This window comes from Eucyclogobius newberryi, unplaced genomic scaffold (genome assembly GCF_026437365.1).
Source record: "Eucyclogobius newberryi isolate DKJ021-1_F unplaced genomic scaffold, fEucNew1.0.hap1 SCAF_18, whole genome shotgun sequence".
In the NCBI taxonomy this organism is placed as follows: Eukaryota; Metazoa; Chordata; class Actinopteri; order Gobiiformes; family Gobiidae; genus Eucyclogobius; species Eucyclogobius newberryi.
This window is the reverse complement of record NW_027315812.1, coordinates 21,918,159-21,939,970: the sequence shown is the minus strand read 5'-3', so window position 1 is coordinate 21,939,970 and position 21,812 is coordinate 21,918,159. Positions and strand designations below refer to the sequence as shown.

General features: G+C 41.7%; 1 protein-coding gene across 4 annotated transcripts in view; it reads left to right on the top strand.

The window, feature by feature from the left end:
• The first annotated feature begins 748 nt into the window (after positions 1-748).
• asap1b (ArfGAP with SH3 domain, ankyrin repeat and PH domain 1b) overlaps positions 749-21,812 on the top strand; it is a 53,859-nt gene continuing 32,795 nt past the window's right edge. For 3 of the 4 annotated variants that reach the window (XM_072451046.1, XM_072451043.1, XM_072451045.1), the window contains exon 1: positions 750-1,478. In XM_072451046.1, the coding sequence (XP_072307147.1) occupies positions 1,353-1,478 (126 nt within the window). In that variant the 5' untranslated portion in view covers positions 750-1,352. Of the gene's footprint in view, positions 1,479-21,812 lie in introns of all 4 variants that reach the window. The other variant, XM_072451042.1, reaches the window with a different exon arrangement.

Below are 21,812 nucleotides of genomic sequence, written 5' to 3'. Positions count from 1 at the left end.
GCTCTGTTTGGATTTATCTTTGAAATAGGATTTCAGAAGTAACGGGTAATACTTTTTTGATTTTTTTAATTATGTCTTTTAGGGAGACACATATACAATAGGCATATTAAAACGTTGTTTGAATCACACCCTTAGTAATCTAATTTTATTTATAATTTATATATATTTTTAGCACATTGGAACATTTGGGCTGTTGTCTTCTATTTGCAATCAAACCATCCATATCTTCTTGTATATCGTGTTTAATATATCACATTTTATATGAGGCTTGTTTTAGCCACAGGCTTGTGTTCTCTGCAGTCTGCAGTGCGCGTGCGCAGAGGCGATGGGAGAGTCTGACAAGTGCACAGAAATGACACCGAAAACACACCGTTCTTTTCAAAATGATTGTTGTTGGGCAAACCTCGTTCATCCCAGCATAGACCCTTTGAGCAATATTGAATATGATGTGATGTACAAAAAACAAGAACAACAACAACAACAACAACACAATTGAACTATTTGTAAAATATGATCCCCATAGATTCACTATAGACTATTATAGACTATACTATTTGACATTTCCTATACACGCCTATTATTGATTATTATTGCTTTGTTGGTTTACATCATGGATGTGTGTGATTGACAGCTTTTAATCACTGAACCGCTGTGCAGAAAGAGAAAGATTCAATGACCTAAAAGAGTAGTGGTCTTTTACTCTGAAGGGGCGGCAGTGGCCTCTGTCCGTGCTGTGCGTCAGTGCGTCAGTGGCGGAGAAGCGCAGAGCGCGGCCGAGGAGAGAGTGCAGTGGCAGCTTGTGTCTGCAGCGGTGTTTGGCGTAAAAAAACACAAAGTAGGAGCGAGGAAAGACGAACCTAACCTCGCTGCTGAGCTACACTATCTCCGCGGGCCATGGACCTTGGGCAATCCCCTCACGAAGCTGCTCATTGCGGGCTGTTTTGACGAAAGCGGCGTATTCAACATCTGCAGAGCATAATGAGGGCATCCGCTATTCTTTCTGCTGCTTTTTCATCCGAGCTTTAGTCCGACGCTAAGTGACACTATTTATACATGCATCGCGTTTAGACCCAAAGAATAGCCTCGCCTAAGGGACACAGCCTGCGGATATCTCGTTCATTCCCTCCTCTTCATGGCCCCGGGGGAAGAGTGAAGTCATTTGAGAAGTCACCGGAGCGCAGCGCGTCTTAATCATCTCCGTAGTTTTTCGCAGGAAAACCGTCCTGTCCTTTGCGAAAAGCAGCGGACGCGTCGCTCCTCCAGGCTTCGATCCCGATTCCAAACGTACATGGTTTTGTCTCTTTCCTGAACCTTTTCTCACGAATCCTCCTGCGGGCCTTTTCTCCGTCAGGATGCCGGATCAAATATCGGTGTCGGAGTTTCTCTCGGAGACAACAGAGGATTACAATTCCCCGACCACCTCCAGCTTCACCACTCGAATGCACAGCTGCAGAAACACAGTGAACGTGCTGGAAGAGGTAAGGCCCGTTATCCCACTCTGACATGATGGGCAGATGTCACGGAATCTCAATGAATGAATGAATGCAAATGCACATTGAATTTGACAACAATTACCGTCAAATTGAGTAGCATTGTAACATATTGAAGTAAATTATTTAGGTACATCTGCTCTATTAAACATCAGAAACCGGCTGTAGATGTGTTCAAGGACCCATAAAGCACGGGCCCTTAGCATAGAAATAGTCCTTGAAAATATTCTTGTGCTGTGCATTGCAACAGAAACCCATCAGTAGTAATAGTAAACCAACAATAACATGAATTATTAGGTTTTTTTGTGTGCCTTTGTTTACTACTTTGTCTTTGTCATTCTTTGTACCATCTCATGTTTATGCATTGTGGAACATTTGTCCTGCCAAATGACAGAAATATGCACCTGTTGCTGTTGTTTACCCGTTTGCATTCCTCTCTTCTACATCCACCATCCAAAACCCAGTGCCACTTTCTGAACTCTGTGTCTTTTTGGGAAAATCTGCTGCTGTTTCTCGCCTCATCCAGTGCATAAATGGAAGGAGGGGGTGGTTTCAAGTGGTCCAGGGGAATAGGAGGATGTGCACTCAGGCCTGCAGCTTTCTGTGTTCACTATATTACATAACTGCAGAGTGTGACAGCCAGGGACCTCCTCTACCTCGACCCCCCCTGCACCCGGCCCTGGGATTAACTCATCGAAGATCAGCCGATGTTATCAATCCACTCGTTACTCTTTGGCTGTGGTCGGTCAGTAGCACAGTGTCACCTTTGGTCGTACAGGCCTGGTTGTAATCAGGTCAGACAGGTGGGGGGCTCTGTGCGTGTGCCGGCCCCACCCCCACCATCTCTGCCGTGTGATTAGATGGAGCATCCAACCCGGGGAGCGCACACCTTCACCACAGGCCTGCGAAAAGCCCAAAGCGCGTCCTCATTTCCTGTTTTAAAAGGCACATAGTGACAGAAAAGTCTTCCCTTTGTTTGGCGTCATGCTTTAAGCTTAATATGTAAACAGTGAAGCAAAGGGCTAATCTAGGATAAGGCCGTGGCTGTGGTATGGAGTTAAAGGTGCAGCAGAACTGTACTAAAGGGAATGTATATCATAGTGTCATATCTGTGATGTAAATAGAAGTATAGCGCATTGCAGTTAGCTTTGCATCTTACTATAGAACTGGTTTAAAGCTGGGGTATGTCGTTGCCCAATTTAGTTACATGACAGATTTGGTAGTTTTGTTTTATTGTTGAAATAGACCAGGGGAGATGAGAGGAAGAAGGACATGCAGCAAATTGTCAGAGCCAGAAGCTTTGAAGTTGCCAAAGTAACCATACTTGGACAAGCCGGATTTTTGGGATTTGTTCCATCAAATTTACTCTTGAATATGGACTGTTTTCCCTGATAAATACGTGCTATAAGTGTGTAAAGATATGTAGTTAAACTGGATAAACATTAGCTAACGAAACAGAGTTGAGTAAGTCTGACTGTATGTACAAAAATGCCAACTTGACTTTTGTTTCTCCAATTATAAATTCTGTGAAATAGTCCAACTCCATTTGAACTGAGAACTACTTAAGGCCACAGCGGACAGAACACATAATACACAATGTTTTAAAGAGTTACTGGTAAATTACGGTAGTTTTAATGATGGCAAAGTTGGGCGTAGTCCGGGTGCCCGACTTACTTTCCATACATAGCACTTTGTGACAAAATCAGACCACCACACTGTGTGCATCTAACAATAAAGTATTTTATCTCTCCAACCTGGAAGTGAGAGCCATGAGCAGCTCTCTGACTGAGCTTGGGCTTCACTCCGATGTCTGAATAAAGCTGTCCTAAGGCCGCGCATGCACCAATAATTATTGCATGTGAATATCAGTTGAATGTGATTGCCAAAAGGTTTGTGAGAGATGGAGTTAAATACATAATTCCTCCTTGAATTTTAAGTGATATCATGTTTGCCTCTGACATCTTGAACCAACTTGAGGCAAACTCAAGCCATTAACTTTCTTTGTGAAGTAGGTCTGAACTCTGTATTCCATCTCATGAAATGCATTCTTCTTGAAATTATGTCATAATTGGACATTTCAAGAAGTCTTTTCACCTTTTCTGGCATCACTTACCTACACTGCTGCTCCAGTCACAGTCAGATGTGCAATGTTTTATATGGATAAGCCAAATGAAAAAGAGAATTGAGGGATTTGGCTTTTGTTTGTTGCGTTGTTTAAAATCTGGATAACTGACTGAATTGTTCTGATTGGATCATTTGCAAACAGGATTCTAGAAAATGACCCAACCAGATTGATTCTGGCATGGAACAGGCAGAGCTCTTCGACCAAAATACATACCTTACTTTTCATTTTATATCTACTCCTTCCATTGGCTGGCCTTTACGCTTATATTTATATTTGCTTTGATTGAATTTTTACCCAAACAGCACCGGGGCTGTGTTTATTCAGAAACCCAGCGCTCACATTGTGTCTGCTGACTGTAACAAGGGAAAGGCCTGCATCATGAATCACCTCCCTGGCCCCGTGCCTCCGCAGCACAAACCAAAAACATCTGTTGGAAAGGCCGCCATGTGCGCTGGGCTTCGGTAGCCGCTGTGGAATTTCTGCACGGATCACATGACGAAAAAGAGCAGAGCGTTCGGGCTACAGAGAGAGGCAACATGCTCATCACTAGAGCGGAAGACAAGATGGAAGCGTACAAGCATTTTCACATGGGCTAATACTCGCCATTAAGCTATTTAGTATAACATTTCACTGCATATCTCAAGCTCTCCTACACACATTTTCTTAAGACTCCTGATATCAATTGGTGAACATTTTAGATTAAAGGACCTAACCAAAGTTCTAGGGCTGTAGTTCTTGGTCAACTAAAGCAACTATGTCAAGCTCTGTCCATGGATTAGTTGACGAAAAGGGGCCTGGCTCTCAAACCGATTTAAAATAATTATGATTTGACTGTGCATCTGTACCAAATGTTCACCAACAAGACAAGGAATTACATGAGATTATGCAATTTATACAGAAAACTACTCGGTATAAAATGGCATCAAAATCACATTTCAGACCCAAATCTCAAGATTTTTTACTACATGATCTACTAGATCTTACTACATGCCTGCTCCTTTCTGCTGTTGTGAATTTTAAATCCTTTAACCTTTTTGGTCGATCAAGACACCACAGACTGATTAATCGAGTAAATGACCAAAGGTCTACAACACTAGTAAATTTCCCTTATTGCACAAGCATTCATAGAAATGGGAATTTCCACATTTGACAGAATGCTTCACTCCCTGCTGTGTCCAGGGCGTCCAGCATGTTTGTGGTGTGTCCAGAGCGACCAAGTGGTGTGAATGTCACACATTGAGAGTTTGAGCTGTCGCGTTTTGGTTATTGGATAAAACTGAACTTTTTGCAGCCGATGCAACGTGGCAACCAATCAGAGATGATGCTCCAGTGACGTACCTATGTATTTCATGATCCGGAAGAAGGATCACAACAAACCTCGCTCCGGTAAAAATCATCCAAACACTGGCGGACCCCAGACAAGCCACCGAGCCGATCACCTCAGTTTTGGGGTTTTGTCACGCAAATACACCAAAGCCACTCCCTTAACTTGGTCTGCCATTGCACTAAGACCACTCCCCACTGGGCATGGGCGCCGCATGTCTTGGACGCCTTGGACGCCTTGGACGCCTTGGACGCCTTGGACGCCTTGGACGTGCGTCTGCTGGTGAGGTTATTTTTCAGACGCGTGTCCAAATGAACCGGCTGGACTGGTGCATCCAGCACGAATTTCAATACCGCAGTGTGAATGCAGCATAGTACATTAGTGTTGACCAAAACCAACCATGCCCACATACGGATTGATACTAAAACTAGTATTGATACCAGAAACTCATTTGAGTTGGTATCATGCAAAAACTATATTTTACTTTATCAGAATTTCTCCACATTATGATATTATAAACACTATTGTTTTGTGTTGAAAATTACCTATACTTTAAAAAATTAAAAGGTCAAAAGTTTTTTTTTTTTTTATTACCATGTTTTTCACCAAGTATCTGTATCAAGTACTGAGGCTTTTCTTTCTCTTAGAGTCTTTATTAGCATATTAGCATAAAAACATAATACATTCTTGACGATATATATATCACAGTCTAAGTACTAATGATTATTTTCTCCCCCAAAACCTACAGAAATGATGGCACAAAGTGCCACAAAAGGATTAAGATGTTTGAGGGATCCACCCTTTGACACAGACATCTATCCCAAAGCCGTAAACTGCTGGATTACAGTCTCTTTTCACAAATGAGCTGCTGGGTTTGATCTTTTGCACAGATGAAATGTGAAGTCGTTGCATCACTCTGTGCCACCCAGAAATATGCTCTTCCTTTGCTCAAACCTCCCTCTACTTCAAGTCGTTTCCCTGTCTGACGTTGAGGAGGTAAATGATGCAAAGGTAACGCGTGAATATTTAACGTGGTAACCTGAGGGGAGCTTAGCCTGGCCCCAGGGGGATTTGTCATTCTTCACTGACTTCTTCTGAGTCATCCAAAAGCCAAAAATTGAGCATCATATGATCTTAATTCAGCACCACTCATCCATTATTGATTAGGAGATAATGGCACTTTAGGCTCGTGTGAGTCCGTAGTCTCCGCCCTGCGTCTCCCTTTTCTCCATGTGTGGGCCCGGCCTGCTTTTAAATATGTTTACTATTGTATTATGTTGAACAATGAGGCCCACGGTTTAAAAATAACTGCACAAAACGGGGGCATTGTTGTGTGTAGTGTGTTGGCTGCCACTTCATGTATGAGTCTGAGCTAGGGCTGCAACTAACAATCGTTTTGCTATTCTATTTGTCTAGCAATAATGATTGCTGTTGATGATTAATCGATTAGTTGTTTGGAAAACAAAAAGTCACCTGATGAAAAGATATTTACTTGATTTGACCCTGGATCCTGGTGGAGCATATTTATGGATAAAGAGTGTTTTCATCAAATACACTGAATTTATACATTTTACTAGTAATTTTCTTTGGAATTACAGCTCAATTTCAGTCATTATACTACTTTTCACAGCTCGTGGCATTTTTCGTAACTTAATTAGTTGAATACTTCAATAATTGATTTGTTGCGATTAACGCTGCCCTAGAATAAATCATATTTTTAAATGAAAAAAGCAGATTAAACTCATTATTTAGTCTCAAATCTTCAGCAAACCCGTCTCATACCATCTCCTTCTGCCCAAATAATAAAAATTGTAAAAATATTCAACTGTTTATTTGAACAAACGACAAAAGGTTGAGCGTTACTGAGTTGCAAGAAGAGACCAGACTTTTTTTTAAATGCCATTTTTAGTCAATCTTTCGCACTAATGTTAAACGTTTACGTAAAAGTTGGTTAAGCTGAGCGGACCCAATGAAAAAGACTGGTTTAATGATGTGTTTTGTAGTGGACTGTAATTTTGCGGCCAGCATATGTGCGCTGTATGTGACTTTGTGTAGGTTAGTGGTCAGCAGTGTTGAGTCTGTAGTGGCAGTGAGTCCATGTCCTGTACTTGCACGAGACTCTAGTGTGTCCACGCGAGTTGTTTTGGCTGGACGGCGCCATCTCTTAAAACAATAGTCCCAGTTTTCGCGGAATACTTCGTTTGCAAAGGTGCGATGACCCATAACCGGATATTTATTGAGTATTCAAAACAAACTGTACAATGGGAGAATCTCCACATCCACAAGACACGTCATCAGAGAAACGTTTGCAAGATTAAGAGCTTGGTTTGTGTTAGGGATGTTAAGCTATCAAATGTAAGTGTTATGATTATTGTGAGAAATAACAACACGATTTAACAATTATTCACGATCGCAGTCGTTATTTTCTGTCATTCCCATTGTCCAAACACGTTGCTATTCCTCAAGTTCGTGACCAGCTTTATGAACTCAAACTTTCGGAACGTCAACATAAACATAATGTGACAAATACGGCAAGATACAAGACGTTTTGGCATTTTTTGGACCATAGATTGAATTGAACATACTTAATTTTGCTTGTAAGTTGATCACAAATAATATTTTTAGTTGTTGTTGACCTGAATACTGACTATTATTGATTAACGGAATAATCTTAACATCCCTTGTATTTAGTGACTTCTCATTTCCCGCTCGAAGTTGTATTTAGATTGCTTCATGCATATTTGAGTCATTTTTATTCTCCTACAGTCAAGATGGCGTTGCTCTGAGAAATCCCATTTATCCCTATCCGCCATACCCACTGCTCTGTTCTGCTCCAGTTTCTTTCTTTTTGTTCTCAAACTGTGATACACATTTGATTTCGGCAGTGTCACAAAGCCAGTTTGCTTAGGCGGGCCCGGCAGAGTTGACTTTGTTTGAATCTTTGTCCTTCATGTATTGTTGCTGATGCTGCTCTGCGTCATGCTTAGACTCCCAAACCACAGGTGTGTAACAGAAGCGATGCAGGGAATCCCTCTGCGGCCTGCGCACGGGCATTCCTTTAAACGCCCCACAAACATCACATGTTCACTTTCACAGTCGATCCATCCAAACAACTCAACATGACCGAGGCAGCCATTTTAAACCACATAGACCCAATGGTTCTTTAGGAAATGTTGACAAAAAATAATATCTTGATACTTTTTCCTCATAGTATCCTGATAATTATGTGAAATGAAATTGGTCCTGGTTTTGTTACTGTTTTAGTCTTGCTTTAGTCCTGTTTTAGTCCCTGGTTTATTCCTGTTTTAGTCTTGCTTGTTGTCAGACAGGAATGTGTTATATGTGTCTTTTAAATGTATTAGTCGAGGTTTAAATATCCCAACACATTTGAATGAGCTGTAAGATTACCCACAAAAGTGAAGAAATATCCCTTCTGTTTGAATTTTTCTTTTTTTTACTGCAAACTGAATGCATGATATCAAAATGTTGCACATCATCAAAATAATGATTATTTTTTTGATTAATTGTCCACCTTTGTTTTAATATATTAGAGTTTGTCACACTTAACATTAGTCCCACATGTGGATTGAAAGTGAGGAAAAGGACACGACTTAAAGGGATTACGATGAAAGATACATAAACCTAATCATTTTATTTTTGCTGGATTTGAAGTAGCTGTAAGATAAGATATCAAACACAGGTTGTACAACAGCTACCAACACCAAATATTAGTGTTAAAGATGGGTTTAGAAGCGATAAGATAAGCCAGACATGTTTCGTAAAGCGCTAGAGTAAACACTAGGCCGCGGTCGCTTGTTTCTCGTTGTATAGCAGCACACGTGACAAGAAGCCCCCCTCTCACAAGTCATACTCTTAAGTGTATTGGAGAGTAAGCAGTCCTGAATAGAGAAAAGCTTGTGATGGTGCTGTTGCCTCAAAAGCCTCTGATTACCTGGGGCTATATGACAACAGGATGTCATGTGAGCGTGCATCGCGGTCACATGGAGAGTCCAGCCCTCCGACACAGAGAGAGGGGGAGAGCTAACAATGTCCTCACAGTCCACTCAAGAGCCACTGCCCTCGAGCCACTGCCCTCGAGCCACTGGACACGCCGCTTCAGACAGACGCCGCGCTTCGTACCAGGCGGGGTTCATCAAAGCTGTCTACACCCGTCACGCCGGCAGTATTTTTATCATCAGAGCAGACGGTGTGATTCTCTTGTTAACCCTGCATATTTTAAACGGACAGCTTTTGCGTGAAGTGTGAAAGTGCATAAAGATTTTTGCAGGACCAAAAGTGTGACACGGTGTAGGGTGTCATGGTCAAAGTTTGGTTGTTATTATATTATATAGAAAAAAACAAGGATTTTACATGTGTTACAGATGCCACTTTCAACAAAAATATTTACCGTATTGTCCGCACTATAAGGCACACTGGATTATAAGGCGCATTTAAGTGAAACAAAACGCGTACCACACAAAACTGCTTCGAGGTCATTAAGCACAACCAGGGTTAATCCATATATCAAGCGTAGATTTTTTAGAAAATTAAAGGCTTGTAAGTGCGCCTTATAGTGCGGAAAATACGGTAATTAAATAGGGTCTTCGCGTTACATTTATTTTACCCTGACAGTGACAATTCATCCTGACAAATACTTCTGTTCTGCTTGGTTGTAAAACTAACCAACAAATGTGATTATCCTCCACTAATCAAAAAGTTCTTCAGAAATATTTGTCGCTTGTTGTTAAATGCATTTTATCTTGACAACCTTTTAGACAACCTTAAATAATTCAAAGGGTAATCGGTTTGAACGTCCTTTTTGTTTTTACTCAACAACTCGTACTACTGTTTAAGCCTTGCACAGCTGTGTCAGACTCAATTATTAATGATTTGTTTTATTTTTTGTCCCACATTTGTCCCTGGTGTCGTCTCAGCGCTGCATTATACAGTGATATGCAGAATGGAAGCTTTTTGTGTCCCTCGTGCCCATTCTTCTGGTGACATCGATGTTTCAGTTACCGTACGCTACGCGCTCAATGTCTCTTGCTTTTCGTTTCTTTATGAACTGCTTAAAGACCAGGGTAAGAATTTAACACCGTTTTGGATGGTTAATATCACATTATGGACCAGAAACATGCTATTTCAAAACTATTTATGGATCATTTTGAGACGTGGACTGAAGAACGATCCTGAAGATTACAGGGATGGACAAGGTTAACGGCAAGAAAATAAGAAGACAAATTTGCCTTGAAAAAGATTTATTCAAGAACATCCAGAAAAGAAATTACAAAGCCTTTCAGAGTCTTTCTAGAACAAAAAAGACCAGAGAACATCAGACAATGGACAGACGTGTCGGCCTGATGAGAAAAGGCGTGTTAAACAGGACTGAACACAATTATGACAAACATATTTTAATAATTGTCAAATGTTATAGACTATCTAACAGTAAAGGTGAAATAATGTTTCCATATATATTACAGCTTTATCTAACTGTGTGATAGCAGTTTAGCAACATTAACCTAGCCTAGCGACACATTTAGCATGCTAGCAAAAACATTTAGCTTTACATTATGCTTTACTCCTTTAGGAATACAAATATATGTCCTTTTTCCCCCATAGTTGACACATCCAGTTCTACATTTATAGGTCACTGGATGTTTTCCAATACTACAAGATTAAAATGCGTGTTAAAGGGGCAGACTTAAAGCACCATGTCACCGGAGGAAGGCTGTAGACAGATGTGGACTGACCCACTCTTGTGTGCCTGAATGTGGGGAGGCACAGGGGGGATCAGGGCGCCGGAGCAGAGTCTGGGCCGAGCTAATCCGCTGCCGGCTAATAGCCCTTGATGATATACGCAGTGCAGCTGTGGCAGGAAGGTAGGCCAACAGCTGGGGTACACACACACGCACACACACACACATGCACGCAAACACACACATGCACGCAAACACACACATGCACGCAAACACACACATGCACGCAAACACACACATGCACGCAAACACACACACACACATGCACGCAAACACACACATGCACGCAAACACACACATGCACGCAAACACATGCACGCAAACACACACATGCACGCAAACACACACATGCACGCAAACACACACATGCACGCACACACATGCAAACACACACACGCACGCAAACACACACCCATGCACGCAAACACACACATGCACGCACACACATGCAAACACACACACGCACGCAAACACACACCCATGCACGCAAACACACACATGCACGCAAACACACACATGCACGCACACACACACATATGCAAACACACACACGCACGCAAACACACACCCATGCACGCAAACACACACCCATGCACGCAAACACACACATGCACGCAAACACACATGCACGCAAACACACACACGCACGCAAACACACACCCATGCACGCAAACACACCCATGCACGCAAACACACACATGCACGCAAACACACACATGCACGCAAACACACACATGCACGCAAACACACACATGCACGCAAACACACACATGCACGCAAACACACACACGCACGCAAACGCACGCACGCAAAGCACACACGCACGCACGCAAACACACACACGCACGCAAACACACACATGCACGCAAACACACACACGCACGCAAACGCACACACACACGCACGCAAACACACACATGCACGCAAACATACACATACACGCACACACACACATGCACGCAAACACACACCCATGCACGCAAACACACACCCATGCACGCAAACACACACCCATGCACGCAAACACACACCCATGCACGCAAACACACACCCATGCACGCAAACACACACCCATGCACGCAAACACATGCATGCAAACACACACCCATGCATGCAAACACATGCACGCAAACACACACATGCACGCAAACACACACACACACATGCACGCAAACACACACACACACATGCACGCAAACACACATGCACGTAAACACACACACACACGCACGCACGCAAACACACACATACACGCAAACACACACATACACGCAAACACACACCGATTATCAGGTTTCGGCAACAAACAAGCGACACTGCGCCCTCGCCTCCCGCTGTGGACGAGCAGCTCTGGAGGAGGGTCGGTGTGTCAGCGCCTTAATGGGAAACTCACTCACTGAAGATCTGCTCTTTTTATCTCCCATGATGCAACAGGGATGAAACCACTCGACAGACTTCTTAGCAGCGTATTCGTGTGCACGGGCATCTTTCTATCTTCATCACAGCAACATGAATTGGAAGTAGGGAAATTATAGTTTTGATTTGTTCAGGTTATTACAGGTCTTTTATGAAATTACCATTTGACATATGCATAGACCAGACATCATTGTGCCGGTCTGTCCTCACTGCACACTTTTCTCTTTTCTCTACAGGCACAAAACTAGAATGTGCGCGTGTGTATATGACCTTGTGTTGTATTGCACTGGAATATGGAAAGGTCTAGAACGTTGGTCGACTAAAGACTTAAAGACAGCTAAAAGATGCGTGACGTGGCACTGGACACATAATCTTAAAACTATATAGTATTCGCTAAGATCTGGCCTAAACTGTAATCATATATTTCCACAACTTCACTTGTACACAAAGCAATGCCAGAAAATTACATACGCTGCTTGTGGCATAGTTTCAATCAGCTTCTGCCATATTTAAAGATTTATTTCCTTCCAGTGTTGCATTACCTTTCACCAGTTGATCTTGTCTTCATGATGGAGAGAGAGACCACTGCACAACTGAGCAAATGGGGTTCAGATCTGGAGATTAGTTTCTGCTTCTCCTTAGATGTTTTCTCTGCTCGACGCCAATGATTTGACCCTTCTCAAACACACTGACATCTTTTCCATGACCGCGGGATTTGTCTTTCCACATGGTTGTTTCAGAAATGAGAAGCCGCTCACTGCATAAGTCGGGTTTAAATACCGTGTTGCAGCTGAAAGATCATCACCCATGCAGCAGTTCTCCAGTAGTAGAAGACCCGGACCTGCTGTATTTGCTTTGTTTAGCTTAGAATCCACGTGGTGACTTTTTTTTTTTTAGACAGTTTATTTGTTTTATGTAAAAAGGTAAATTATACTTACTATTCACGCATAAAACTCCAGAAAACTCATTCCATGCCTATTAACGGCCCTAAAAAACTCCTGTACAGATATTGGTGGGAGACTAATGCACAAAACAAGACTTTATGAATACACTTCCACATTATTCTAGTATGATTCGGATTCGGTTCAACATATTGCAAATCTTGAAATTGCATTACTGTTCTCATTCATTTGTCGTGGCATACAAAAGTATCTCATATCTTATCTGTAGGCCATTCATTGATTCTCTTGTGATAGTATCAGTGCAGTGGAGCCCAAGGACACTGGTCAGACTGGAGACAACGTCCTGTGCATTCTGGTCCGGCTCCAGGAAAGAACACTCACATTTGAATAGTACCTTTTATTTTATTGTTTTTAATATTCTTGAGTGACTTGTAAACCACTATTTTCTTTGTTTTAATTCCAAGTTTGGTTAGAAATAACAAAAGGTAGTGCAGTACATGATACAGAGAAAAGTATTTGTGTTAAAAGGTATTTTCCTCGTGACTAGTATTCAATATAAGTATCTAAGTAGTAAATTTGATGCTTCGACTACTCTATAATAGTGTCAGGTGACTAACCAAATAGAATTCCTTCAGCCAAATCAAGCTTAGACATTTCCCGTTACTTTTACAATGTGAAAGTGGTCACAAGTTTCAAATCTTATCACTTTGCAAACATTTGCTCTTTGTATTCTAGATTGCATCATGTTTCTTTTCAACCCGACAGCAAGTTGTTTAGCTCGTCTCTCAATGCAAATCAAGATGAGTAAATTGTGTCGCATCACCTACATTTGCAGTCTGAGCGCTGTCTGTGAGGAAATGAAGAGAGTAACCTGAACAGGAGTTTAAGCTATTGTTGGCGAGGACAGCACTGGTCATTTTGTGTGTCACTGCATGTCCAGTTGCTCATATGTCATGTCCATTTGGCTGATAGGAGTGGATACACCTGTGTTTTTTTTTTGGAATAGCCGCTCCGTCACCCAGCGGAGTCCCATAAAGTGTGAAATTCGAGAGCGGCTCTCAGGAAAATGCGAAGGAATGCCGTAAAGCGCCGTGCAACGGGCTGATCCGGGAGCAAGAATTAGAGCTATTGGAAAGTAAAGTTACGCGAGCTCTTCTGTGTGGACAAGATACATGGTTTGGCCAGGTGCCCTTGTGTTTTACTGTGTGGGTGGCTGGCTTCGTGGGAGGAGGAGGACCTGGCAGCTTTCTCATCTGATCAATAACAAGCAAAGTTTAATTTTAGTTTTACGTTGGCCTATTAAGTTTGATTCTTGGTCTTTTGCCAGATTATTCAGTGTTGTCGTCTCATGGATAATACTTATCTCAGGTACTGTTTACTTAGCTTGACGTCGTATTATGGCATCAGATGTACAATCTTGAATGTCTTCCAACAACAAACTAAACTCACAAGTGATTGTATTGGTTCTCTGTACGGTTGTGCCTTTTCTCTAGCTATTGACGGGCAGATGTTGTAGAAATTACCTTAAAACGTTTGGGTCTGGTGTCTAGAATTTAGTGACTCTGGTAAATAAATGGTCACATTTATATAGCGCTTTTCTACCGTCAAGGTACTCAAAGTGCTTTACATCAAGGAACCAGTCACCCATTCACACACACATTCACACCCCAGATATACGCAGACACTGGGGGGCAAGTTGGGTTAAGTGTCTTGCCCAAGGACACAACGGCAGTATTCACATGAGGCAGCTGCGATCGCACCGCCAACCTGCGGGCCAGTGGATCTGACCGCTCTGACTGAGCGACCGCTCTGACTGAACGGGGAGTCGAACCGCCGACCTTTGGATCAGAAGACGAGCACTCTACCACTGAGCTACTGCCGCCCAGATTGTTTCGCCGCTTAACTTAGATAATGAAAGACTTTGAGTTAGAAACGCGTTTACTTGCACTTTTTGTTCTTTTGTTCCAATCCGGACTCCAAAAAGTGAAAAGTATGCTATAGTTTAGACGTGCAGCTCTTGTTTATTCCTGACCGAACATTGGAGAGACACACGCATATCATTCTCTTTCGTCAACAACATTGTCCCGTTGATGACTGTTATTAGCTGCGCCTCCACATCATCAAACAACTATAATTATCCTCCATTATAAACATAACGGTACAAAAGGTGTGCGCTCCTTCCCGGGTGAGCACATTCTAATGAGTACACGAGTGGGTGTAACAAGTGAAGGGCTGAGTAAGGGCAAGTGGAGAGAAAATGTAATGATCAGAGTTTATATTGTGTTTTATAGTGTTACTAACGATCATTTTAGTAGTCGATTAGTCAGTGATTACTTTTTCAATGAGTCGACTAGTCAAAGGATTAAAAAATCACAATGTGCAATAGAAATAAACACATTTATAACCAACTAAAGATTGAAGTATAGTCACTGAAGGCTTCTAAAAAGAGAATATTTATAAATGAAGTGTAATATTGATTCAAATCTGAAATATTTTATACTTTTATCTAATAATGCCACTGTCTTTGTTATCACAGGTCTTTTTTTGTCCAGATAATGAAAAATTCTATTACCGGTACAATTATTTTTATAGTCGACTAGTCATGGTTAGTTGATCAATTGTTGCAGCTCTATTTCATTCACATGCTGCTTTATGAAATCAAACTTTCTGAAAGATAAAATGAAATGAAAGTGACATAAACTGCCAAAATTTTATGTTTACTTTTTTTTTTTACCTTCCACTAAGTTAAAATGACTTATTTTTGCTCCTAAAGTTGTCACAATTATTATAATGTGTGAATGGAACACTAATGTATGTAATTCCCTGACTCTGGGCCCACCACAAGCATGTGCAAATCCCCGCCGCATCCAGGAAGTGTAGCTTTTATCCGCAACAAATGCAGCGAAACGCACAGCTCAGCAGCCCCTCCGGCTCTAAAAGGTCTGAACAGGACACTGGAAAACGGCTCTACATAATGCAGTAATCTCTTGACGAGTATTGACTTTTCTGAGTTATTACTGGACAGCCATATTGCCAACGGTTGTTCGAGCTAATTAGAAAGCATTAACCCAGAATTAGCACTACAAAACATCACTGGGTTTATAGTTATGGTAATGGCTAAATTGTTTTGCTGCGATTAAGTTCAGGTTTGAGCTTTTCATTTGTAGATGTATTTTAAATCTCGTATTACTGTTCCAAGCACCATCAGATTGTCAATTTTAAAAATGTAAAAAGTATATATGTATACAGCATATAAAGAATTGTTGTTTTGTCTTTGAAGAATACTGTTCCCTTTTGCAAATTAGCTGAATACCAACATTTTAACGTTGGTATTTTAAATTTTTTTAGATTCTCACGTCATTTCCTTGCCACTCTAAAACCCGTGCGACTTCTCTGTTCTGCCGGGCTAAAGGCTGTAGCTGATACTGAGCGCAGCGAGAAGGTGACTTTGAGCTTGCAGTCAGTAACTTAAAACAGGCTAAATCACAGGTTGCTGCTTTGTCATTTAGTGTGCAAGTGCTGGTTCGTCAGCGCCGTGTCCCGTTTCAGTTAGCAAACGACACGAGCGGGCGGCAGGAGATGAGGTTTGGGGATTTTAAATGCCAGGGAAGCGCAACGTCAGGATTAAATGTTCAGTATTGTGCATAGACAGTTTAGAGTCCTGCATAAGAGCCAAAGAGACATGCTTGGAAAACAGTAACTCATTTCAGAGCTTGGTACTTGGGCCTCAAAACCCCTGCCATGGACAATATAGATGGATACTTTGGAACATACTTTTGGCGGCCAGGAAAAAGGCTCACAAAAAAATGCATGATTCTAACTGCACCAACGACTAAGGACCGGACTGAAAATCACACATGGATTCAACCTGGAAATGGACAAATTTAAAAGAAACTGGACAAAATGGAACTATAAAATGACCTGTTTTTTCTCTGGCCCTGCTCTTGATTGTTTTTGTGTGTCTTGTGTGTTTTATTCCCCCTTTTGATTTTGAAAAAAAAAGGGAAATGAAAATTGGTAAAGGAGATTGCACAGAATGGCCTGTCATACGATCTTTCTCATATAGTCTAGGCAGCCTTCTATTGTGCGTTTTGCTTTTCTTTTACGCATGCTGCTTCTGATTTGAGTGATTTGTAGGTCTTTAAATTCACTGCAAATTGTAACTATTACTACAATACTTTTCCCCCACGCGACAACCAGTTCAAGCTGAACGATTTATATCTGATTTTTTACTTACAAGAATTGCAATTGCGATTAGATTTGCAATTCTGTTTTAGTTAAGTTTTACATTGAAACAATCCATTACATTTAATTGCATCCAGGAGAATTGAAATATTGAAATTTGATTGAGCAGTCTATTTCAGAACATGTTTGTACACAGTTTTTACACAGAATAAAACAGGATATTATGTTGTTTGTTGAGGAAATTAGGCCTTTGTGATTTGCAAATATTGTCCGTTCAAATTGCGTTTTCGTCTCCATTGTGTTTAATATTTCCTCTCTACTACCTGCTCTGAACAATAAAAATAAACCATCTCTGTTTTGGGACATCCTTATTGAAAAGACATTGTCCGATTCACTTCTTTTTATGGTTATCCTCCCAGAGCCACGACGTCAGCCATGTGGTCAGCACACTCGCGCTTCTAACCAAAACCACTGACACTCTCCACTCAGCATGCGCCATGTGAGAAATAGTCCATTTGAGTTGCGTCGCTGTCGGGCCTGCAACATCCTCTCCCGGGCTCCCATTCCTCTGCACCGGGCTGAAGGCAGAAAAAAGGGATGTGCATTTGTTTCCTGCCAATGAAACCGCTTCCCCACCCTTCCTGCTTGAGTCATGCCACATAGACACTCGACAGACAGACAGATGGACCTCATATTTGTGCTAACGTCTTCATTCTGACACAATCTGAAACCACTTGTCCTTACTTAAAAAAAAAGAGGATATACTTTCACTATTCACGTCACTATTCATTGACGGAATCGATCATTTAATCATTCAATCTTACCGTCTCATTCATTTTTAGAACCTTTACTACAGATGTTTTTCGACTCTTGACTCCGGGGAAGTCCTTTGATAGCGGTGCCCTTTCCTGTTTTCTGTCTCGAGGAAACCATTAGCATATTGGCTATTCTGAGAGCCTGACTGCTGGCTTGGGGATACGGCGAGGTGCAGAATGGTGTAGCCGACAAACACGGGCCGGACAGTTTGACAGAGGAGCTTCCTGCTGTGTCTGTGCTGAAAAATGTGGAGCCCGAGTGCAAGAAGGCCAGGTCACAGCTCCCTGGTAACTGTGCAGTGCAAAATGTTGTATTGGAAATGAGCCAGAATGAGGCAATGGGAAGATCGACTTGAAAGTGACAAATAGCTGCACAATACTCTAAGAAAATATAGCCTATGCTTTGGGAAGGATGGCATGAATGAATTATTTTTGGTTTATACGCTTGCTAAGACTAATTGACTGCAACAAAAAAGCAGTTCTTTGCATTATCTTTATTGTTATTGATTATTATATTGGACAGTGCTACATGCAATGGTATTTATGTATTTATTTATTTATTTGTCTATGGGAGTTTTTATTTATTTATAGGAGATCTTCTACTGAAAGTGTTTTTCAGACTTCCTATAAGTGATCTGTTCTTCTGTATCTACCTCTGTATCTACCTGCGTTGCACCAATGAAATTTCCCCATGTGGGACAATAAAGGAATATCTTATCTTATCTTATCTTATCTTAAAATGGAAGCTATTGATCATTTGAGTGTTTGTGCAAGATAAACAATGTTTGCATTCCGGTTGCCATTTTTTAAACGGATTACAGTCCATTTTTGATAAGGAAAAACACATTAACCAATGAAAAATTAGTTTATGCATACAATACGTACAATAGTTTTGTCATAATGTATTGTGCCAGAGTTTTGAGAGTAGATTGTGGCCTTTAGGTTGTTATTTAACTATTTAGCTAATTGGAGCTATGGTTTAGCGTTAGCTCTTCATTGTGCTAAAGGCTACACGCTAATGCTAATAAAACATTTGAGTTCCTAGCTTGAATACTGTGTTGTATAACTGCTAATTTCTTATTTTTGAAGTGAATATAAGACAGTATTTTGGCGTATACTTGAAAACTAGATAGTGTAATGCTTTATTTGACAGCAAAAAACATGAGCTTTTTAGAAAACCGTTTGTCAGCAGTACGACCGAAAACGCATTGACCTCAAGCCACCCCACTTCAAAAAACCCCAGCGCTACTTTGGCAGGGAAATGTAAGAGGACACATAATGAAAGTGACGCAGGGGGAACGGAGGAGGAGAACATCAAAGACACTCCACACTTGGGACGGCCACGAGTCTGTTGTTTCATGGTCCCTCAGCTGTCAGCGCGGAGCAGTTGGTGTCATTGGGCCGAGTGTGGTCGACTGTGGGCTGGACCGTGGGCTGGACCCTGGGCTGGACCGTGGGCTGGACCCTGGGCTGGACCGTGGGCTGGACCGTGGGCTGGACCGTGGGCTGGACCGTGGGCTGGACCGTGGGCTGGACCGTGGGCTGGACCGTGTCAGGACGAGGACATGCCTGGAGTGGAGCGTGCTTCCTGCTTCCTGTCTGTAGGAGGACGGCTGTAGGGGAAGCGACAGTGCTGGGATGGAGGATAAGGGACGAAGCAGGAAGAACGCTTTGGCCAGTTATGCCCCGTCACCGACCCCCCACGGCCCGGTGTGCAGTCTGTCAGGGTCGCACGAGGAAGTGAGGGCAATTGGGTTTAGTGTCAGAGCAGGAGCCATGTTGTTTTAACTAGCAAGCAACTGGTGTCGGGACAGTTTGGTCTTTCCACTCTTTCCGCTCTGGTTTGGTACGCTTCCCAACGAAAGCGAGTTACATTAGATCGTATAATTTGCTTATGACTTCAGGTATGTTGGGTAAAGTGCCTGTGGAAATACAGTTAGGCTAAATTTAAAATCTATTTATCTTAACATTATATATATTTTATCCCCTACCTGTTTGTAATTGATGACATAACACTAGGAAATTACCCAGAAATCATAGATGTCTCCTGTCATACGGGTACTTTTGGGCTATCGCTACGGCCGTGAAATAAACAGTGTTAACAAAGATACAAATTGTTCTTATCCTTTTGCTTCAAAATACAACAAAATATCGGTACTGGCGACACAGCAGCCACGGACAGAGTAGTTGGTGAAGATTTTAATTCAATCCCGATATCCAAGCAGCATCGTTATAAGAAAAAACTGTGATAAATTGGGGTTGTGAGATGTCCGTTTAGCTTACCAGCGTCCTTTTGGCAAGGTGACCCCACGCAGCGGTGTAAATCTTACATGTAAGAAAATGTAAGAAGTTAGTAGACGTCTTAGTTGACTTTATTCTGATCTGGCCAATTTGCAGTACTCTTGAGTGCTTCTTGGACAGACATATACACTATTTTGGTAATGCAAAGGAAAGCAAAGATATGTGACCTTCAGTGCTTTTGTAACTCCTAAATAAGAACCGAAACCACAATTGGGCCAGTCTCTCTCTACACAAAACTCTGCCAGTTTTAATTTTATGCATATCATCTTGTGGTAAACTGATACTTTTTGGCTTCTTTCTTTGTGTTCAAGAAAAACTGAATGGAACAAAATGGCAGATACAACATATTTAGTTGTAACATTTTTGACACTGTGCCTTCAAATACCTCTGTGGCTGAACTTGGAGTTATACAAAGTACATTTTGCTTTGTTTACATCTCCAGAGATAGATCCTAACCTCTACACGTCAATGCCTGTTGGTCTAAAAGACAGTTTAAAAGCATTTTGACACTGACATGTTGATTTTCTCAACGTCCTCTTCAAGATGCGGTTTTCTCTCTGGATTCCCGGTCCGCCATGAAAAATATTCTTCCTTTACTACTTTTTCTCAGCTGTATTAAATAAATCGCCCATGTCCAAGTTTGGCTGCAGGGGGACCGCAGATGTTTTGGCATTTTTATATTTGCTAATCCCAGTGGGTCGAATGGAGCTGCGATTGGCCCTTGCGCTTGAAAACATGGCTTTGACTATATTCAATGGAAGGGGGCTTTTCTGGATGCATTCTTGCTGTTACCAGGGGCTTTCAAATACTGCGCCAAGGAGACATTAATTCATTTTTTTTCTCTCTCTCTCTCTAAAACGCAGAGAAGTCTACAAGCTGCCCTCGAGGTTGCATCATTGTTAGAACATTGTGTTGCGGCAGAATATTCGATCGGGGCTTGCATTAAGTTAATTATATTGGTGACCCCAGGTTGACAGAGCCAGCTGCTCACAACACGAGCCACACAAGACTCAGTGCCGCTCCACGTCTGCACAGTGCTTCTTATCCTAATTAGCACGCCGCACAAACCAAAACACACCCTTCATGGGAGACATTGAAATTCATGTCACAAATTTAGTTTTGCGCTTGCCAACTCTGCCTGCTATTTCAGAAATCTTAATAGTGACTCAGGGGAGTTTCAGAAATACAGAGGTTTGCAGTTGCGTTGGGGTCAAGGTGCAAAATTGTGTGTGTTTTTTGTTCTTTTCACGACACTGCATTGCACAATCTATATTAACCGGAGTAGCAGACTTAAAGGAAAACTAAGTAACCTTATTAAACCGTCTTTGTAAGTCCCTATGATGGTCAAATGTGTATTTTCAGAGCTTTTAAAGTGTCCATCATCTCCCCCTGTTGTTTCTGGGCGGAAAACCAGCTTTGCAACATTGGCCACATTGACAACTATCCTGGAAAACCCTGCCTCTTTTTTTTCTTTTTTCTTTTCCTCAGATTTGGCCAT